Source organism: Chionomys nivalis, chromosome 3, assembly GCF_950005125.1.
Source record: "Chionomys nivalis chromosome 3, mChiNiv1.1, whole genome shotgun sequence".
NCBI lineage: Eukaryota > Metazoa > Chordata > Mammalia > Rodentia > Cricetidae > Chionomys > Chionomys nivalis.
The window spans coordinates 116,152,827-116,170,885 of record NC_080088.1 but is presented as its reverse complement, the minus strand read 5'-3'; the positions used below and the strand labels follow the sequence as shown (position 1 = coordinate 116,170,885).

At 47.7% G+C, this 18,059-nt stretch overlaps 1 protein-coding gene across 2 annotated transcripts in view; it reads right to left on the bottom strand.

Moving 5' to 3' along the window:
• Nucleotides 1-1,447: 1,447 nt before the first annotated feature.
• Vsig10 (V-set and immunoglobulin domain containing 10) overlaps nucleotides 1,448-18,059 on the bottom strand; it is a 32,530-nt gene continuing 15,918 nt past the window's right edge. For both annotated transcript variants that reach the window (XM_057766052.1, XM_057766053.1), the window contains 6 exons: nucleotides 13,685-13,939; nucleotides 10,529-10,822; nucleotides 8,286-8,396; nucleotides 6,650-6,665; nucleotides 4,912-5,126; nucleotides 1,448-3,552 (listed from right to left, as the gene is read on the bottom strand). In XM_057766052.1, coding sequence (XP_057622035.1) covers nucleotides 3,497-3,552; nucleotides 4,912-5,126; nucleotides 6,650-6,665; nucleotides 8,286-8,396; nucleotides 10,529-10,822; nucleotides 13,685-13,939 — 947 coding nt within the window. In that variant the 3' untranslated portion in view covers nucleotides 1,448-3,496. The remainder of the gene's footprint in view (nucleotides 3,553-4,911; nucleotides 5,127-6,649; nucleotides 6,666-8,285; nucleotides 8,397-10,528; nucleotides 10,823-13,684; nucleotides 13,940-18,059) is intronic.

The window sequence follows — 18,059 nt, the reverse complement described above, 5'->3', positions numbered from 1 at the left end:
GGAGCCAGGAAAAAAAGCAAGAGTACGGGGGTGTAGGTTAGTAGTTGCTTTAGTTCCTGCAGTTAGCTGGCCTTGGGTTTTCTCATTTGGACTCTTTTGTTGTCCCAGGTAGTGCCCTGTCACCACCCCCACTCTCAGGGTCGCTCAAATCCCTTTTCCTGTTCCCAGACTGGACTTTTCTCAAAGTTCAATCTCCCGATTTCCTTTCCATTTGAGTCACGTGGTTCTTTTAATGTGGAGCCGGAGAAGGAAAAATGGTGAGTTTAGAAGTTACTTAACACGCTTTGTGAGTCCGAAACCTTGTCTACCTTCTTCCTTTGTAAGCTTCTCTTTGACTTACCTTTTAGTCGGGGCACACTGTCATCTATGACCCATTTCTCCTCAGTCTCCTGGAATAACCCGCCGTTTACCAGTGGTCTGTTTGAGGACCACAACCACCACCCACACATCCATCTATCCTCCCTTTTGTTTTCTACTGCCTGTCCCTCTCATCCTCTTTTTTTCTTACCAGCCCCCCTTCCACCCTAAGGCATTTTTTCTTTGTCCCTGATGTCCTTCCATCTCCTTAAATCCCGGTTCTACTCTCCAGACTCGTTTCCACTACTCTTCCAGTTCTCTTTAACCTGCCTTGTTTCCTCCAGTTCTACCATTTCCTTCTCATTCTTGCGTGTGAGAATACACATCCTTGTGGAGGCCAAAGGTACTGTTCCCAGTTGGTTATTTTATTATGTGTTTGTGTCGTGTTTTGCCTGCCTGTGTCTGCACATGCGTGCCTGGTGTCCAAGGAGACCAGAAGAGGACCTTGGATTCCCAGGAACTGATTGACACACATTATGAGCTGTGACTTGGGTACTGGGAATTGAACCCAGATCCTCTCAAAGAGCAGCCAGTTCTCAGTAAACTAAGCCATCTCTCCATTCAAATGTCCATTTCTTGGTGTCTTTAGGTTCTCATTTTTAATGTTTTTGTTGTCTTTGAGGTGCTGGAGACTGAACCCAGGACCTCCCCCATGTAAACATTCTGTCAGCGAGCCACACCCTTTCCTGTACTTAGCATTCACTGTGTACAAGTCATGGAAAGTCAAGTGGGAAGAACGACAAAAATGAAACAACCTTTCCTGGCTCTTTTCCAGGTCATTTTTGCTCTTCCTTGGTTTTCCTTTATTTTGTGTTTGTATGCAGCTAGGTGAGGGAAGCCATGGTGTGCATGGGAACATCAGAGGACTAGGTTTTCTCTGAGACTGAATATAGGTCTGTCAGGCTTGCAAGTAAAATGCCTTTATGTGTTGAACCCTAATTTTTTTTTTTTGAGACAAAGTCTCTTTCTGTAGCCCAAACTGGACACAAGCTCATAGCAAACCTGCCTCAGTTTCCCAAGTGCAGGGATTACGGGCACAACTAACCCCCAATCCTTTACTTGTCAGGTGTAAATCAAGATCACTGAAGTATATGTTTAAAAAATAACTTTATTCCAAAATCCTTTAAAATTCATGACCTTAAAACTGATTTCTTTTCAAATTTCCCCTATTGAATGGTAAGATCAACCACACAAAGCCACCTGCAGTTTGTTTTTTTGTTTTCAGCTGGCAAGTCCTGTGTTGAGAGATTTGATTGGCACTTAAGAATACAAAGTTGTACCCACCAAGGATGACAGTCCCATGCTCCTTCAACTGTGAGGAGTGGAGCCAATGCTGAAGCACAGGGCTGCAGAGCCCTCACCATGTCTGCTGGGGTTGAGGGGGATCAGTGTGATTTCAGCAACCCTGAAGGGGTGTTCTTCCTGGTTCAAATGGATCTCCTGAGTTAACTGATACTTGCAGATACGTTTGTTTGTTTTTTAAGGTCAATGCACAAAATGGACTTCCCCATACAAAGTCTGTAACCCATTGTCCATATGCCTTGAGATCTGGGTATGGATTGTGTTAAGGAAGAAGGGGGTGAGGTCTCCAATTTTTCACAAATCCTTCAAACATGAAGCCCTTTAGTGCCTGGCTGTTAATTGATTTGCCATTTTATAAATGTGCACACAGGCTGATAATAAAAGTGACAATGATAACTGGTCAGGGCTTCATAACAGCATTTGGCACCAAGCCCTTGAAGCTCCCATTTGCTGGTGGAAAACCCTCAAATATTTCCTGCTGCCAGGTGTGTGCAGAAGAGGAAGCTGTGGGAAGCACCCGGGGAATCTCGCAAAACATTCACCATGTTCCCAGCTACAACTTCCCCTCTAGCTAGGGTCTCCTCTTTTAAAGTTGCCTCTGAGTCACAGAAACTCAGGAGTTCTATCATCAGACCACAAAGGAGAGGCCAGCTTCTAGGACTGAAGGCAACCTGAGTATCCCATTGTGAAATGACAGACTGGAGTGACCCAGTGCATGAGGTACCACGAAGCAAGAGAACTGCACTTCACCGCCATTCCCAAGGAGTCAAATTCAGAACCAGCTGAACTTCCCAGAGCTCAGATTGGCCACGCATGCAGTGGCTTCAGTTCAGAGCAGCCAGCCCCTCCTGCACCTTGCAGGTATTTCTGCTAAGCAGCTCCTCAGGACTCCTGGGCCCCAGGAGTCCTTAAAGCCCTAGACCTTGTCCTGTCTGGCAGGATGTGCACAAGTATAGAGTGCAAATTCCAAGTCAGATTTCTCATGGCTAGCACACACCTATTGCACCTTTAGAAGATCCCTGACTTCAGAATATTTAGATGATATTTAAAAAAAAAATCCCCAGAACTTAGCTGTCCCGAGCTAAACTCATCATCCACTATTTTCTTTTGAAATTTACTGTCCTCTATCAGCGCATCATCCTAGTAAGTAGGAGAGAACACACATTCCCACTTCCGTGACACAGAAGGCTAGAAGGAACGGTGTGTGTCCCTCTCTAGGACAAAAAGAATAGCTGGGGTGGGCAGAGCTGGCCCCAACAGCAACTCTACTGAGCATCCCCCAAACACCTTTACACCCTATACTACTACCTCCTTTGTTCTCAGGAGCTTCAAAAGTGGTACTGTTTCATGGTTGTTCTAGATGGGGAAGCAACAAGGAAGAAGCCTCATTGTGTGACCCCCTATGTCTAATTCAGCTGCCTCCTCTCTCTCTGGAAAGGGCCTGGCTCCTCACCTCAAGAGTGACTTAAAAAAAAAGCCCCGCCACCACGTTCCCCTTTGTGTTGGGCAAGCTGGTTGCACACCTTGAATAGTGGCATGGTGCACAGATACCAAGTGAGTGCCCCCCCCCATCCGTGTCTGTCCCAGTAAATTAACATGGGTAGAGCCAGGTGTCACAGCAAAGGGGCACCTTAGACACCACTGTAGCTTTGCCCTTCATGAGCTGCTCCTTCCAGTGCATTTCACATCAAATGAAGTCAGTGGGAGAAGACGGGAGGAGAGATGGCAGCCTGTGCTGGGAAAGCCCAGCGGTCACAATGCAAGCTCCCAGGTGGCACAGAGAGGGCAGTCAAAACGGAATGAACTTGCAAGACCCATTGACAGTGGACTATCTTCATCAAACGGGCTTGTCTTCCTCCTGAACAGCGTCACTCAGCTCTTCATCACCGTCATCTGTTCAGGGGCAAAAGAGATAGAACCAAATGATCTCAACATCAAGGGGGGTTTTACCATCTGTCTCCTGTCATCTTGGTGATTTGTGAGCCACAGAATTGGATTTTATGGAGGAGGTAGGGTGCATAACAATCTCCTTTGTTCTAGTTTGTGTTGTTGAAGACAGGGTCTCATGTAGCCCAGACTGGTCCCAAACTCACTATGTAGCCAAGGATAATTCAACTTTTAATCCTCCTGCCTCAATTTCCCAAGTGCTGGCTTGCACAACCACACCTGTTCTCTGAATTCAGAACCTAGATGAGCCTGATGCTTGTCACTCATCATGCTCCTGCCTCAAGCACATAATGACCTCTCTCCTCAAGTGCCCTGGGAGATCTGCCTCAGGACCACTTCTTCCACACAGGGCCCCCAATCAAACTACCCCTCCCAGCTCTGGTCTTCTTTCAAGGTCTCGAGATTTCTGTTTGTTTTTCAGGGTCTCTCTAAACTCACAGAGGTCCGCCTGGCTCTGATTCCCCAGTACTGGGACTAAAAGTGTGAGCCACCACTACCTGCTGGTCTCAGGATTTTTAAATGTACCAACCAACCATCAGAACTTGAACACAGCACTCCGTGGTCTTTCTCTCAGATCACGGTAATTTTTACTTCCATTTTAATTCCTCCCCTACCCCGATTTTTATGCATTTAGCCTGCTGGTCTTAGCTAGCTGCCCACTCACGGATAATACAGAGCTTTCTTTCCTATTCAACAATCCCCATACTGTGTCTTCCCCCACGTACTTTGTTGGATGTTTTTCTTCTCTGTGCTGGTAGTTAATACAAGTTGATAATCTTACACTAAATGCTTGGGACCAGAAGTGATATGGACTTCACATTGTGGGTAATTTGCACGTACAGAATGAGAATCCATGGGGTGGGGGCCCAAGTCTAAACATGAACTCTAAGATTATTTTATAGTTTCCTTAAATAGGTCATTTGTAGGTAATTGCAAAAAAATTTTATCGTTTATTTAGTGGGAGTGGGTGGAAGTCAGAGGACAACTCTGTAGGGTGAATCCACTCTTTGTACTAGAGGCTGAACTCAGGTATCCAAGGCCTGGCAGCAAGAACGTTTACCCGTTTAGCCATCTTGCCAGCCCCATTTTATACAACATTTAAAATAATCTCATGCATGAGATGAAGCTCAACTATGCTGACACATCAGGCTGTGACATGTTTTGTTTTGGGGATGGAGTACTCAACCTAGCATGGAGTTTCAGGTTCTAGACTAAACCTGAGCTAGCTCACTTCCTGCTCCTCAGAGACACCTCCTGGGAAGCTGATGCCATGGGTCTGGGCATCTAGAAGGCAGGCAAGCTTACCGTGCAGCTCCTGGAGTCCGTTCCCCATGCGGTCTAAGTTCCCATTGACCAGTGCAGTCACTCTGTGGATGTGTCCATGCTTGCACGTCTCTTTCGGCAACTCCTCGCTCTCATTTGTCTCCTGCTCTTCCTCCTCAATGTCTTCCCTGTCCTCCTCCTCCTCGTCTTCCCCTTCAGAATCCACCAAAACCATGACGTCACCCATGTCCTGCCCCCTAATTTCCAAAGGAGAAAAAAATAATCAGGATGTCATTTATCCCAACGCAAGCCCCAGACACCACCTTGCAGTCCCTTTAAGACTATAAAAATTCTTCACGCAGTCAGCATGGCTTGGTCATGAGAGTGAGGATGTAACTTCAGGACGAGATGCAGCCACAGATGGTGAAAGATTGTGGCTATGCCTTTTGTAAGGTATTTGTTTATATGCTGTCCCGGGCATCTAGCTCTGTGTTTCTCAACACTGGGGGTGTAGCAATGCTGCATTCTGAGCTGGGAGTGTAGCTCAGTAGCTTGCCTAGTATGTATGTATTGTGGGGTATGCCCACAGTTCCAGCACTTGTGGGGTGGGCACATGGCACATGAGGATCCAAAGTTCAAAGTCATCTTTGGTCACCATAGTGAATTTGAAGCCAGCCCAGGATACCTAGGAACCTTCTCTAAAGAAAAAAAAAAAAAGGAAAATAAAAACAAAGCTGGGAGAGAGAAAAAAAAAGTAAAAAACAACAACAACAACAACAACAAAGCTGGTTCTGTCCTAAAATGCCCTTTTTTCTGTCTCACTCTTGAAGATCTCTCCTGATCGTCTGGTTGGGTCTTCTACCCTCTACCTGCATCTGAGTTCTATGCCCAACGACTTGGTGTGGGACTGCGCTTGGCTCACCGTGCCGCAGCTTGCCTCACCCACCTACACGCTTCTTACAGAGGGAAGGTATACTTTAGCCACCCACAACAACCATCACTGCACCCACAATTCACCCTCCTCACACCCTCGGTGAGATGCATGGAGGGGACAAAGGCTCAGAGGATCAGGAATATTCCATACAGAAACTGGGAACAGCAACTGGGGCCCGGGGTCATGGTTCCAGTCACTTCCCACAATGCCACACTGGTATCTCCTGTGAAAAAGACTGAGAATGATAAATTTGCTGGGACAGTGGCCCTCAACAACAGAGTGGCAAAGAGAATGGTTTCCCATGAAAGATGTTTCTGGAACAGTAAGACTCCATTGTGAGGAATACGGAAAAAAAGGAGCTACTTTCTACAGATCATAAAGAAGAATTTTTTCTACTGCCCAGCATCACCTTGGGAAGTAAACAAATTCTCCCTCACTGAATTTTTGTGTGAGGGTGGGGACTTCTGGACATGTTGAAACTTGTCTTCTAACACATTCCACGTTTCATCATGCCCAACCCATAGGTTCCCACTATAATGGAGCACAGGACTCTGGAATTCATCAGACCCAGGTCAGAGGTCAGACCCTACCATCTGCTTCCTGGATTCACTGGCAGATCCTAACCACTCCATTGGGTCTCTCCACCTTCTCATCAGTAAAACAGACACATGTACACTCCCACCTCAGGATGTCACCAAGATGGGGGAGTTTCCCACAATGCCTAGGGAAGCCCAAGGTCAGGGACATGGTTGGTCCTATCAGAGTAACTATTATTGTTCTTATGAAAGCAGCAGTGATAAGAAATGATGGCAGTGGGCTTTGGATTAGAGCCCTAAGAACACTCACCTGAAAGTGTTCCCTGCTGAAGAGAGAAAAGAAACAAAATTAAGCATCATGTGCATCATTTAAGTCTCATCAGAGTTGTCAATCAAACCAGCAATGGCTGAGGAGATGACTCAATAGTATGAGGACCTGAGATCAAATTCAGATGCATGGTTGTATGTACCCAGAACCCCAACACTAGGTGGGGAGAGAAAGGTGGAGCCTAGGAGCTTGCTGGTCAGCCAGCCTAGCCAAAGCAAAGAGAGCATCCAGTACATGGAGACCCTGTCCCAAGACAGTAAGGCAGAGCGATAGAGGAGGTTGTAAGCCTTGCAGCTCTAATGGAAAGGGATCCCGACAGTCGGGAGCCAAGGAATACTATGTGCTACAGCTTGGATGGAAATGTATTCTGGCAGCCCGGGCCAGGAAATGCTGAGTGTTACAGCTGGAATGGGAGAGCGCTCTGGCAGTCAGGAGCCAGGGAATAGCACAGTCACAGAGAGCAACAGCTCTGCTCTAAGGAAGGTTTCCCCAATGTAACAGCTCTGTTGAAATTGTTACAGTTCAGCTTGGGGCCTGGAAGTGTAACAACTCCACTCTGCTAGGGGAAAGTTTCCCCAGTGAAAGTGTTACTGCCCCCCTCAGCTGTCTCTGCTCCCGCCAAAGTAGGTCTTCACCCAAACTTCATTCAAGAGATTTCTTGGGAGGGGAGAATCTAGGAGAGTGGCTGCCTCTACCAGGGTGGAAATACAGCAGCAGCAAACTGAACAGGCGCAGGGCTTATACAGGGCTTCTTAGGGGCAGAGTTTTTCCAGAGAGAACATTTGCAGAGTGGGAATTGGTTACATCAGAGAAGCTTGGTTTCAGGGCCAATCTGTGTTTCTTTCTCTGGTCTTTTTTTAGCTTTTTGGCTCTAGTTTTGAAGTCAGGGCATATTTCTTTCACTGACTCTGACTCTAGGGCCAAAGTGTGTTTCTTTGGCCCAGGTTTCAAGGTCATGGTGTATTTCTTTGGTTCTGGGTCTGAAGCTCAAGAATTTCTTTGGCTGGCTCTGTTTTCAGAGCCAGGGTGGGCTTCTTTGGCTGGCCCTTTTACCCTACAGAAGCCACCCCAGGTTCTGCTGACTTCTACATAGACAGACACACATGGGTGCTTACACCCACACATTCCTGTGCATACAACATATACACAGAGAGAAAATAATATATAATTAAAGATTTTTTTTTAAAAAAAACTAACACTGACAAAAGATGAACAACTGAGAAACATTCCGAATGTGTGGGGATGATGCTCAGGGGCCTCATTATTCTACACATTGCTCCAATGAAGCACTATAGGCTAGGGCAATAGGTGGAAGCTGGGCATGGAGTTTTCTTCCTACACACAGCACAGCTTTTTAAATTATTACTTATTTTTATGGATATGAGTGTTTGCCTGTGTATATGTCTGTGTACCACATACATGCATGGTATCTAAGGAGACCAAAAGAGGGCACTGAATCCCCTAAAACTGAAGCATCAGACAACTGTGAGCTGCCATGTGGGTGCTGGTCCTCTGGAAGAGCATGCAGTGCTCCTAACTGCTGAGCCATCTCTCCAGCCCACCCAAAGCTTTTTTTTGAAGTCTGAAAGAGAAGCAGGGGGACTCAAGGGGCTCTTACCTTTCCAGCAGAACACAGGACTGTAATACAGCATAAGCCCTGCGACAATGGCCAGTCCCAGCAGGAGGAGGCTCACCACCGTCGCCACAATGCCCCCGACATTCAGAGGTTCTGTAAAGTGATCACACCTCAGGCTCTTTCATTTGGTCATGCAATTCGCTTCTTGGCCTGTCTTGGTTTCATGTTCCTGTGACCACTCCAAACCCAGCCTCAGGGGGAGAGACTTTCGGAAGTCAAGAAGCAGCGACGTGAAAGAGGACTTCAAAGTTAAGGGGCGCTGTGTGGGGCAGACATCGGGACTGTCGCCAAGGCCACAGCGAGTGAGGGTGGGAGTTAGAGCCGTGGCAAACAGTCTCCATCAGTGGACCAGGACGGAGATTTTGGCTTGTTTTGTTTTGTTTTTTGGAGACAGGGTTTCTCTGTGTAGCCCTGGTTATTCTAGAACTCACTCTGTAGACCAGGCTAGCCTCAGACTCACAGAGATCCACCTGCCTCTGCCTCCTGAGTGCTGGGATTAGAGGTGTGCACCACCACCACCCGGCCAGAACAGAGAATTTAGGCACTGGCTACACTCAGAGAGAAATGTAATATCTGGGTGTGGTGGGACAGACCCAAGGCAGGAGGAGCCCAAGTTCAAGCCTAGGAAGTTCTAGGCTAGCCAGGGCTACACCAGACCCTGCCTCATGTGAAGCACAGGAGAACAGCGTGATACTCTGGTGCCCGTGAACAAAGGAAGCCAGGACAGCAGGACCTGGGTCAAACCCAGGCAAGGTGGAAGGGGCCAAAGCAAGGAAAGAAACTCAACCCAACCACACAGCATCTACAAAAATCAAAGGTGTCAGGAGAATGTGAAAGTTTGAGAAGATATTACAGAAGCAAGCCAGGTACGGTGGCAGGCACCTGTAATTCCAAGCACTCTAGCAATGATGATATAAAATCAAAATATCAGTCAACTCTGAACAACACTAAAGACGTTCTGTGCCTTGCAGTCTAAAATATCTATCGCAAATTCATTCTCTTGATGCATTTGTTTTTTTGTTTGTGTGCTCACACGTGCTTGTGCAGGCATGTCACAGCATGTGCATGAAGGGCAGAGGACAACCCGAAAGATTTGGGTCTCTCCTTTACTATGTGGGTCCCGGACCACAAACTCAGACCTCGCAGTTCCTCCCCGAGTCATCTTACCAGCCCACAAACGAATTCCCTGTGCACAATGAGACACGTGCGTCCATCTCATTAATGGGTCAGTTTGCTCTCATATTTAATGGTGAAAGAGTATGTATGTCCCAAAAAAGTTTTTCCAAAAATTGCTTTATGATTTGTTTGATTTGTACATTTCACATCTCTTCATACCAAGGGCCCTGGAATCCTTTGAGCAAAAACTTGTTACTTAAAAAAAAATCTGTTTAAAAAGCTGGGTGGTGGTGGTGGCGCATGCCTTTAATCCCAGCACTCGGGAGGCTGAGGCAGGCGAATCTCTTCTGAACTGGGAGGCCAGCTTGGTCTACAGAGCAAGTTCCAGGACAGTCAAGGCTACAGAGAGAAACTCTGTCTGGAAAAAACTAATAAATAAATAAATAAACAAATAAATAAAAATAATAAAGATAAAACAAAATTACCATGCCCCCCTCCTCCAAGAAAAAAATTTAAACAGCAGCTCTGGCATAAAGGAACATCTCTTCCTTGCTCCCTCCTCCCCTCTGTTCTTCTTGTTTTTAAACAGGGTCTGTAGCCCAGGCTGCCTCAAACTCTCTGCAGCTAAGATGACCTCCCGAATGCTGGGATTTCAGGCAGGTGCCACCACACCCAGTTTAGAGGGTGAAAGAGATGGGACCCTGGGCTTTTGTGTCTTCATATATAAAAATTGTTAATAATGACTTCTAGGACTTGCCCCGCCCCCATAGGGAGTTCCATATACATTATAAATAGAACTATGAATTCACTTTCCTGTTACAATTCACTATACACATGGGTGAGTGTGCACATATGTGCATGCATAGTTATATATGCATGTTCTCACACACATCTTCAGTGAGAGACAGGAGCAAATTGTTCTGTGTCCTAGGCATGTCAGTGCTTCCGGGATCGGACGCTAATTTTCTCAGCCACCTTGTCAAGCCATAGGCAAATGGATATGGCGTCTTCAGTTGGCCATGGCCTACGTGAGGCCCCAAGGCCTCCCCCCTCAGTGGTGCCAGGTGCTCTGAGGCTCTTAAGTTTTCAGGGCCACCCTCGGCACCTACCTTTCACACTCAGCCAGATGTCTACAGCCCTCACGCCCACGAGGTTCTCGGCCCGGCAGAAGTAGAAGCCCTCATCCAGGTCCTGGGAGCAGTTGTAGATGGTGAGGGAAGAGCCCTGGCCATGCTGGGTAATGTGATAGTGACCGCTGGGCTGGATGGCCCCCTCTGGCTGTGTGAGGTTCCTCAGCCACTGGATCTTGGCAGATGGGTTGGCGCCTGTCACTTGGCAGGTGAGCGTCACGTTGCCCCCCATGAAGCAAGTTTTCATAGGCTGAGAAGCAAGTGAGGGGCTCGCTGGGGGGTCAGAAGAGGGTAAACAGAGGCAAATGTTTCAGGAGATTCAAGCCATGGCCTATCTTACCCACCGAAACAAGCAATGCTCCTAATTCCCACATCTTCCCTGGTCCTCTGGATAAAGCCTGCCGCCTATCGGGCACTTACTGTGTACAGGAGCCCAACTCAGTCTCAAAAGAGTCTCAAGATTATTCCCATTTTGTAGAGAAGGAAAGTAAGGCACAAAGAAAGCCAAGCTACGTCTAATAGTTTAACAGTGGAAGGCGACCTTGGCGGGTGGGAGCCAGGAGGTACTACAATGTCACACCATGCAACAGAGCTCACACGAAAGATTTGGGGGTGTGTGTGTGGGGGGGAGCAGAGGCGGCCTCTGGGTGAGAGCAGAAGGAAAAAGAGGCAAGAAGGGCTTGCCTTATTTTGTTTGGTTTTTTTTGAGACAGGGTTTCCCAGTAGCTATGGAGCCTGTCATGAAGCTCACTCTGTAGACCAGGTTGTCCTCGAACTCAGAGATCCCCTTGCACTGGCATTAAAGGCGTGCACCACCACCGCCCAGCAGGGCTTGCTTTTTGTAAGGGGGTACAGCTCATGCGCATAGAGTGCTCTACTTAGAGGCTGCAGCAGCTGGGGTCACATCTTGACTGCAGGTCCCTGAGAGCAGGTCAGTGGAAATGCCTGAGTGCTAACACAGCCTGCTCAGTCACACAAGTTAAATGAGAGGACACAGGGTGACCTGCTGTCCCACTTTTCCTAGAACTCGGAAGACTGCTGGGTTGTGAGGTTTTCCAGGCAACACCAAATCAGCTCTGGTGAACCTAAACAGGCTGACAACCAGGGACCCCGAGACCCAAGCTCTATGACAGAGCTAAAAGTCAGGGCGCTAACAGAGCTGGCTCCTTTTGGATGCTCCAGGGAGCCCAACCTTCTTCCACTGCAGGTGGTTCTGTGAGGTTTTGTTTTTTGAAACAGGGTTCATGTAGCTCAGGGTGTTCCTTGAACTTGCTATGTAGCTGAGGCTGGCTTTGAACTCCTACTCCTTGCGTTTACCCTCCCCTTAGTATAAGGATTATAAGCATGTTACCACACCCAGATTCCCTCTTCTGTTTGGAGTGTGAATTTTTATTTTTAATTATGTGTATGTGGTATGTGCGTGGTTGGGGAGGGGGCGGGTAGTGGGGAATATGTGCTTATATACGGGTGCTATCAAAGGCCAGAGGCATCATATTCCTCTGGAATTTTAAGTCACCTGACAAATGGGCTGGGATCTGGAACCTTACAAGGGGTTTGGGTCCTCTATGAGCAGAAAGCACTCTTAACCACTGGGCCATCCCTCCCTCCCTTCCTTCATTCCTCCCTTCCTCCCTCCCTCCTTCCTTCCTTTTTTGGTTTGTTTTGTTTGAGACAGGGTCTCACTATGTAGCCCCTGGCTAGCCTGGAACTCGTATATCTACTTGCCTCTGCCTCCCAAGTGGTTGGCTTTAAAGGCATGTGCTACCATGTCCCACTCAGGAGGCAGAGGCAGGTGGATCTCTGTAAGTTCAAGGCCAACCTGGTCTACAGAGCGAGTTCCAGGACAGTTAGAGCTACACAGAGAAACCCTGCCTCAAAAAAAAAAAAAAAAAAAAAAAAAAAAAACAGTTTATCTGAGAGGATGCAATGGACTAGGAGGGAGGAAAGATTACAAAAGATTGGGGTGCATGGAGATCACCAGTGAAACGGATGGGGGGCCTTCACCTGATGGGTGGGCAAGGGTGGCCCTTCACCCCAAGTATAAACTTCCTTCTTCAACAAATGGACCTGTGGCAGACAATGGCGGCTCTTGTCTGTGGTCCCACTGTTTTGGAGGTTGAGGCTGGGAGGCACTTGAGCCCAGGAATCCAGAACCAACCTGGTAATCTAGCAAGCCCCTCTTTTTTTGGGGGGGGGGGGAGTGCAGCTGGTGCTGGGCACAGAATCCATGACCTCACTCAGGCTAAGCAAGAGCTGTTCTACCCTTAGCCTTAGATTCCTTTTAAGCTCTCAAGAGACAGGGTTTGGGGCTGGGACAGGGGTAGGGGTGTCAGTGGAAGGACCTCCTATTGTATGGGAGAGCTGGGGTTTCATCTACTGGACAAAACCAACAGAGAACAAGGGAGCCTGATGATTCTCCCCACTCCCCTTGAGCGTGGGCTTCAGGAACGTTGCTAAGAGATAGGATGTTCCAGAAGACAGACCAAGCAACTCCTAAGGCTAGGTCCTACAAAGAAAGGGTCACTCCTGTCTGGCTTAGCCCCTCTTCTATCACTGGCTCTCTCAGCAAAGTAGGTGGTGGACACACTGAGACACTTGCTGGAGCCCCACAGAGGGGGTGGACACACTGAGACACTTGCTGGAGCCCCACAGAGCGGGGTGGTCCCATGTGGGGAGGAGACAGCTCACCATGCATGTGAGTGTATCTTTCTCATCCATTCAGCACCCTGACTTCTGAGTCTTCTGGCTGAGACCCCGCCCTAGCACATTCTTGAGAAGAGAACTGCACTGTACCAGACTTCCTCAGGCAACAAATGGTATTGTCTAAGCCAAGTATGGGGGCCAGGATCCTCAGTTACATAATAAAGAAGATAAACAGAGGCACCCCATCCATCCTGTGCACTGTGCCATACGAAGAGACTAGAAAGGAGAGCACAGGAACAGTTTCAGTGAGGAAGAACCTAAGCCAGGCATCATTAAACTCCAATGGGAACAGCCACAAGGCACAAGGAGAGGTGGGGGAAGGGTCTGGGCACTCCAACACTGAGCCTCTCACAGGACTTCCATCAAAGGACTCTTTGAGAAGAAAGGCAGGCAGGTGAACCCCAACCCCGGGACAAAGCGAGCCAGACTCACAGATCTGTACCACACAGCTGGCTTCCGACGCTGGTCCCACTATGTGGCTCCCAACGCATTTGAACTTCTTGCCCTCAGACAGCTGGGATGGGCTCAGTGTCTGCAGCTTTGAATCTCCCACGACCACCCCTCCTGGTTCTTCCGTCCACAGGAAGGTCGGATCAGGGTAGCCCCCATCCCAATTACAGGTGAGTTCCAGGGTAGCCGATTCTGAAGACACCTCCACTGAGCACTGAGGAGCTGACGGAGGGGGCCCTGCAAAAGAGCAGAGGAGGAGCGTGCTTCATCTCAGACAGAGTCAGATGACAGGGCAGCGGGTGCAGGGTGTGTGTGTGTGTGTGTGAGAGAGAGAGAGAGAGAGAGACAGAGAGAGAGCACTGACGGAGGGGGCCCTGCAAAAGAGCATAGAAGCAGAGAAACATACTTCATCTCAGATGGCAGGGCAGTGGGTGCATGTGTGTGTGCGTGTTATAGAACCAGGGTCTCAGAGAGCCGTCAAAGCCAGCTAGTCTACCTTCAAAGAGCACCTTCTGGGCTGAAGGGTGTAGCTCAAATAGTACAATGCATAGCACACTAGGGTTCAATCCTCAACACCCACAAACAGTCATGGTGGTCCTCGTCTGTAATACTAACACTTGGGAGACACACACAGGTATACATGCAAGCAAAACACCCATAAAAAAATTAAAAACAAACAAAAATTTGGATTTTTAAACTTCATTTTATGTGCAATAATGTTTTGCCATGAGTTTTGGGTTCCCTGGAACTGGAGTTACAGACAGTTGTAAGCTGCCATGTGGTTGCTGGGAACTGAACCTGGGTCCTCTGGAAGTGCAGCCAGTGCTCCTAACTGCTGAGCCATCTCTGCAGCCCAGAACTTTGGATCTTCTATGAGTGGGTGGAAATAGAGCACCCACCTATAGGAAAAATTACTGGGAACAAACAGCGATGCTCAGAGCAACCATACCTGTGTGAAGCTGTGTTGTAAGCACACACATTTAAAGATTTACATTACTTATGTGTGTGTCAGTGTGCTCCTCAGAAATCCTCCTGCCTCCTCTGCCTTCCTCAGAACTGAGTTTACAGGCACGTGTCAGGTGCCAGGTTTGTTACATCTGGTGCTGGGACCCAAACTCTGACCCTCATGATGATGGAGCAAGCATGCTTGATCACCAAGCCATTGTCACTGCAGCCTGAAAGACACAGTTTCTACATTACTAATAACCACGTGTGAGAAAGCACACAGTCAGCGGGGTGTAGCGAGATACACCTTTTTTTTTTTTTTTTTTTTTTTTTGGTTTTTCGAGACAGGGTTACTCTGTGGTTTTGGAGCCTGTCCTGGAACTAGCTCTTGTAGACCAGGCTGGTCTCGAACTCACAGAGATCCACCTGCCTCTGCCTCCCGAGTGCTGGGATTAAAGGCGTGCGCCACCACCGCCCGGCACACTTTGGATTCTTGCTGTTGGTAACAAGAGTGGGCTGGGACACCTACAGGGTTTACAGAAAGATGGATGGAGAGGTGGGACGGGGATAAGTAAGCTGTGGTGTTTTCATACGACGGATCACGATTCAACCATGAAGAGTGAGTTTAAGGCCGGGCGGTGGTGGCGCACGCCTTTAATCCCAGCACTCGGGAGGCAGAGGCAGGCGGATCTCTGTGAGTTCGAGACCAGCCTGGTCTACAAGAGCTAATTCCAGGACAGGCTCCAAAACCACAGAGAAACCCTGTCTTGAAAAAGAAAAAAAAAAAAAGTGAATTTAAGACCAGCTTGGCCTACGAGCAAGAATGAAGCACTGATGCATGCATGATGCAGTGTAGATGAACACGCTACACGAAGGGACAGAAACCAGACAGAAGGCCACGCTGTAAAAATCTACTCATAAAAATTTAGGGCTGGAAAGAATGCTTTGGTGTTTATGAACACTGGCTTCCCTGGAGAATCCAGGTTCAATTCCCAGCACCCATATGGCAGCTCACAACTATCTGTAACTCTAGTTCCAGGGGATCCAACACCTTCACATAGACATACATACACAGACAAACAAAAATACCAATGCACACAAAAAAAAATTAAAAAAAAAAAGAGAATAGCCGGGTGGTGCTAGTGCACGCCTTTAATCCCAGCACTTGGGAGGCAGAGGCAGGTGAATCTCTGTGAGTTCGAGACCAGCCTGGTCTACAGAGCTAGTTCCAGGACAGGCTCCAAAGCCACAAAGAAACCCTGTCTTGAAAAACCAAAAAAAAAAAAAAAAAAAGAATATTCAGAATTTGAATTGGCAAGAGACTCAATGACTAGCCTGCCATGCCTGACACCCAGAATTAGATTTCTGGGACCCACGTGGTGGAGGAAAGAAAATGACTCCTGCAGGTTATTCTCTAACCCTGACATGTGTGTGGTAGCATGTGCACACACATAAACACATATTAACAAATAACGAGCCAGTCCTGGTAGTGCACATACTTGATCCTTGCATTCAACAGCAGAAACAAGTGTATCTCTGTGAATTCAAGACCAGCCTGGTCTACAGAGCTAGTTCCAGGCCAACTAGGGCTAAGTAGAAAGACTCTGTCTAAAAGAAAAAAAAAAAAGTAAATAAATAAATACACTGTTTAAATTCCAAATACCTGTATTAAGGCGGGAGACAAAGATTAATTTGTTCAATCCTATTGTTTAGGAATTAACTAGGACCAAAGGCATCTGAGATAAAGATGAAGGGAACAACAGTCACATGGCTGGAGAAATGACTCAGTAATTAAGAGCATTGCCTGCTCTTGAAGAGGACCAGAGTTCGATTCCCAGTGTCCACATGGCAGTTTACAACTGTCTGTAACTCCGATTTCAGGGGATCTAGCGCCCTCTTCTGGCCTTCCTGGGCACCAGACAGGCACACAGTACAAATACAAAAATGCAGGCAAACTAAAAAGAAAAGGACAGTCAGTAGATGGAAGGGCTGGTGAGATGGCCCAGTAGGTGAAGGTGCTTGTGGCTAAGCCTGAGGAAATGATTTGATCCCTGGAATCCAAGTGGGTACCAGAAGGGTACATGATGTAGGAGGTCCTTCTGTATATGTGTCGCTTTTATTGGTTAATGAATAAAGAAGCGGCTTTGGCCTGTGTGATAGGGCAGAGTTCAGCTAGGTGGGAAAACTAAACTGAATGCTGGGAGAAAGAAGATGGAGTCAGTGAGACACCATGGAGCCACTGGAGGAGACAGACATACGTGCCCCAGAACTTTACCGGTAAACCACGAGCTTCTGGTAAAATATAAAACAGCTAGCTAGCAATATGCTTAATTGATTGGCCAAGCAGTGTTTTAATTAATACAGTTTTGTGTAATTATTTCAGGTCTGAGCAGCAGGGAACAAACGAGAAGCCTCTTCCTACAGGAGCAGAATCTTCCAAGTCGTCCTTGGACTTCCACGCGGCATGCATGTGCCATCACAGATGCACACGCGTATGAAAAACAGATAAACCCAGGGATCAGGGTTTTCAGAACTGAGTAGAGGAGGAACAGCTGCCCAATGAGGCTCAGGCCTCCTAGGGACGAGACCTTAGTGAGAGAGGTTTAGAGTCATTGTGGGTGTGCCCTCAAAGGGGAGTGTGGAACCCTAGCCGCCTCTTTCTTCCACCAAGCTGTGAAGTGAATGAGTCATTTTGCAACGTGCTTCCTTCATGACATGCCCTGTGTGGCCAAACAGTCACAGGCTGGAACCCCTTACATCTGCGAAGCAAAAGAAACCTCTTTTCTTTATAAGCTTATTGTGTCGGGCCATTTATGAAGTACCGAAAAACTGACTAACACAGAACCCGCTAAAGGTGATAATTGTACAGCACATTCAAGCCAATGAGTTGTGCCCTTTTGTGTGGTGAGTGCACGTGTGTGCATGCACATGGGTGCCTGTACATGTGTACAGGTACATGTGAAGACCAGAGGTCAACCTTAGATGTTGTTCCTTACAATAACCACATTTTTTTTTTTTTTTTTTTTTTTTGGTTTTTCGAGACAGGGTTTCTCTGTGGTTTTGGAGCCTGTCCTGGAACTAGCTCTTGTAGACCAGGCTGGTCTCGAACTCACAGAGATCCGCCTGCCTCTGCCTCCCGAGTGCTGGGATTAAAGGCGTGCGCCACCACCGCCCGGCTAACCACCTTACTTTTTGAGGCAGGGTCTTTCTCTGGCTTGGAACTTGCCCAGCAGGCCAGGCTGGCTGTCTAGTGGGCCCCAGTGGTCCTCAATCTTTACCTCCTCGGCACTGGGATTGCAGGCACAGGCTGCCATGTCCTGCTTTTTTATGTGGGTGCTGAGGATTCAATTCCATTTTCATGCTCGTGTGGTAGACGCTTCACCAACAATTGTATCCCCAGCACAATTTTTTT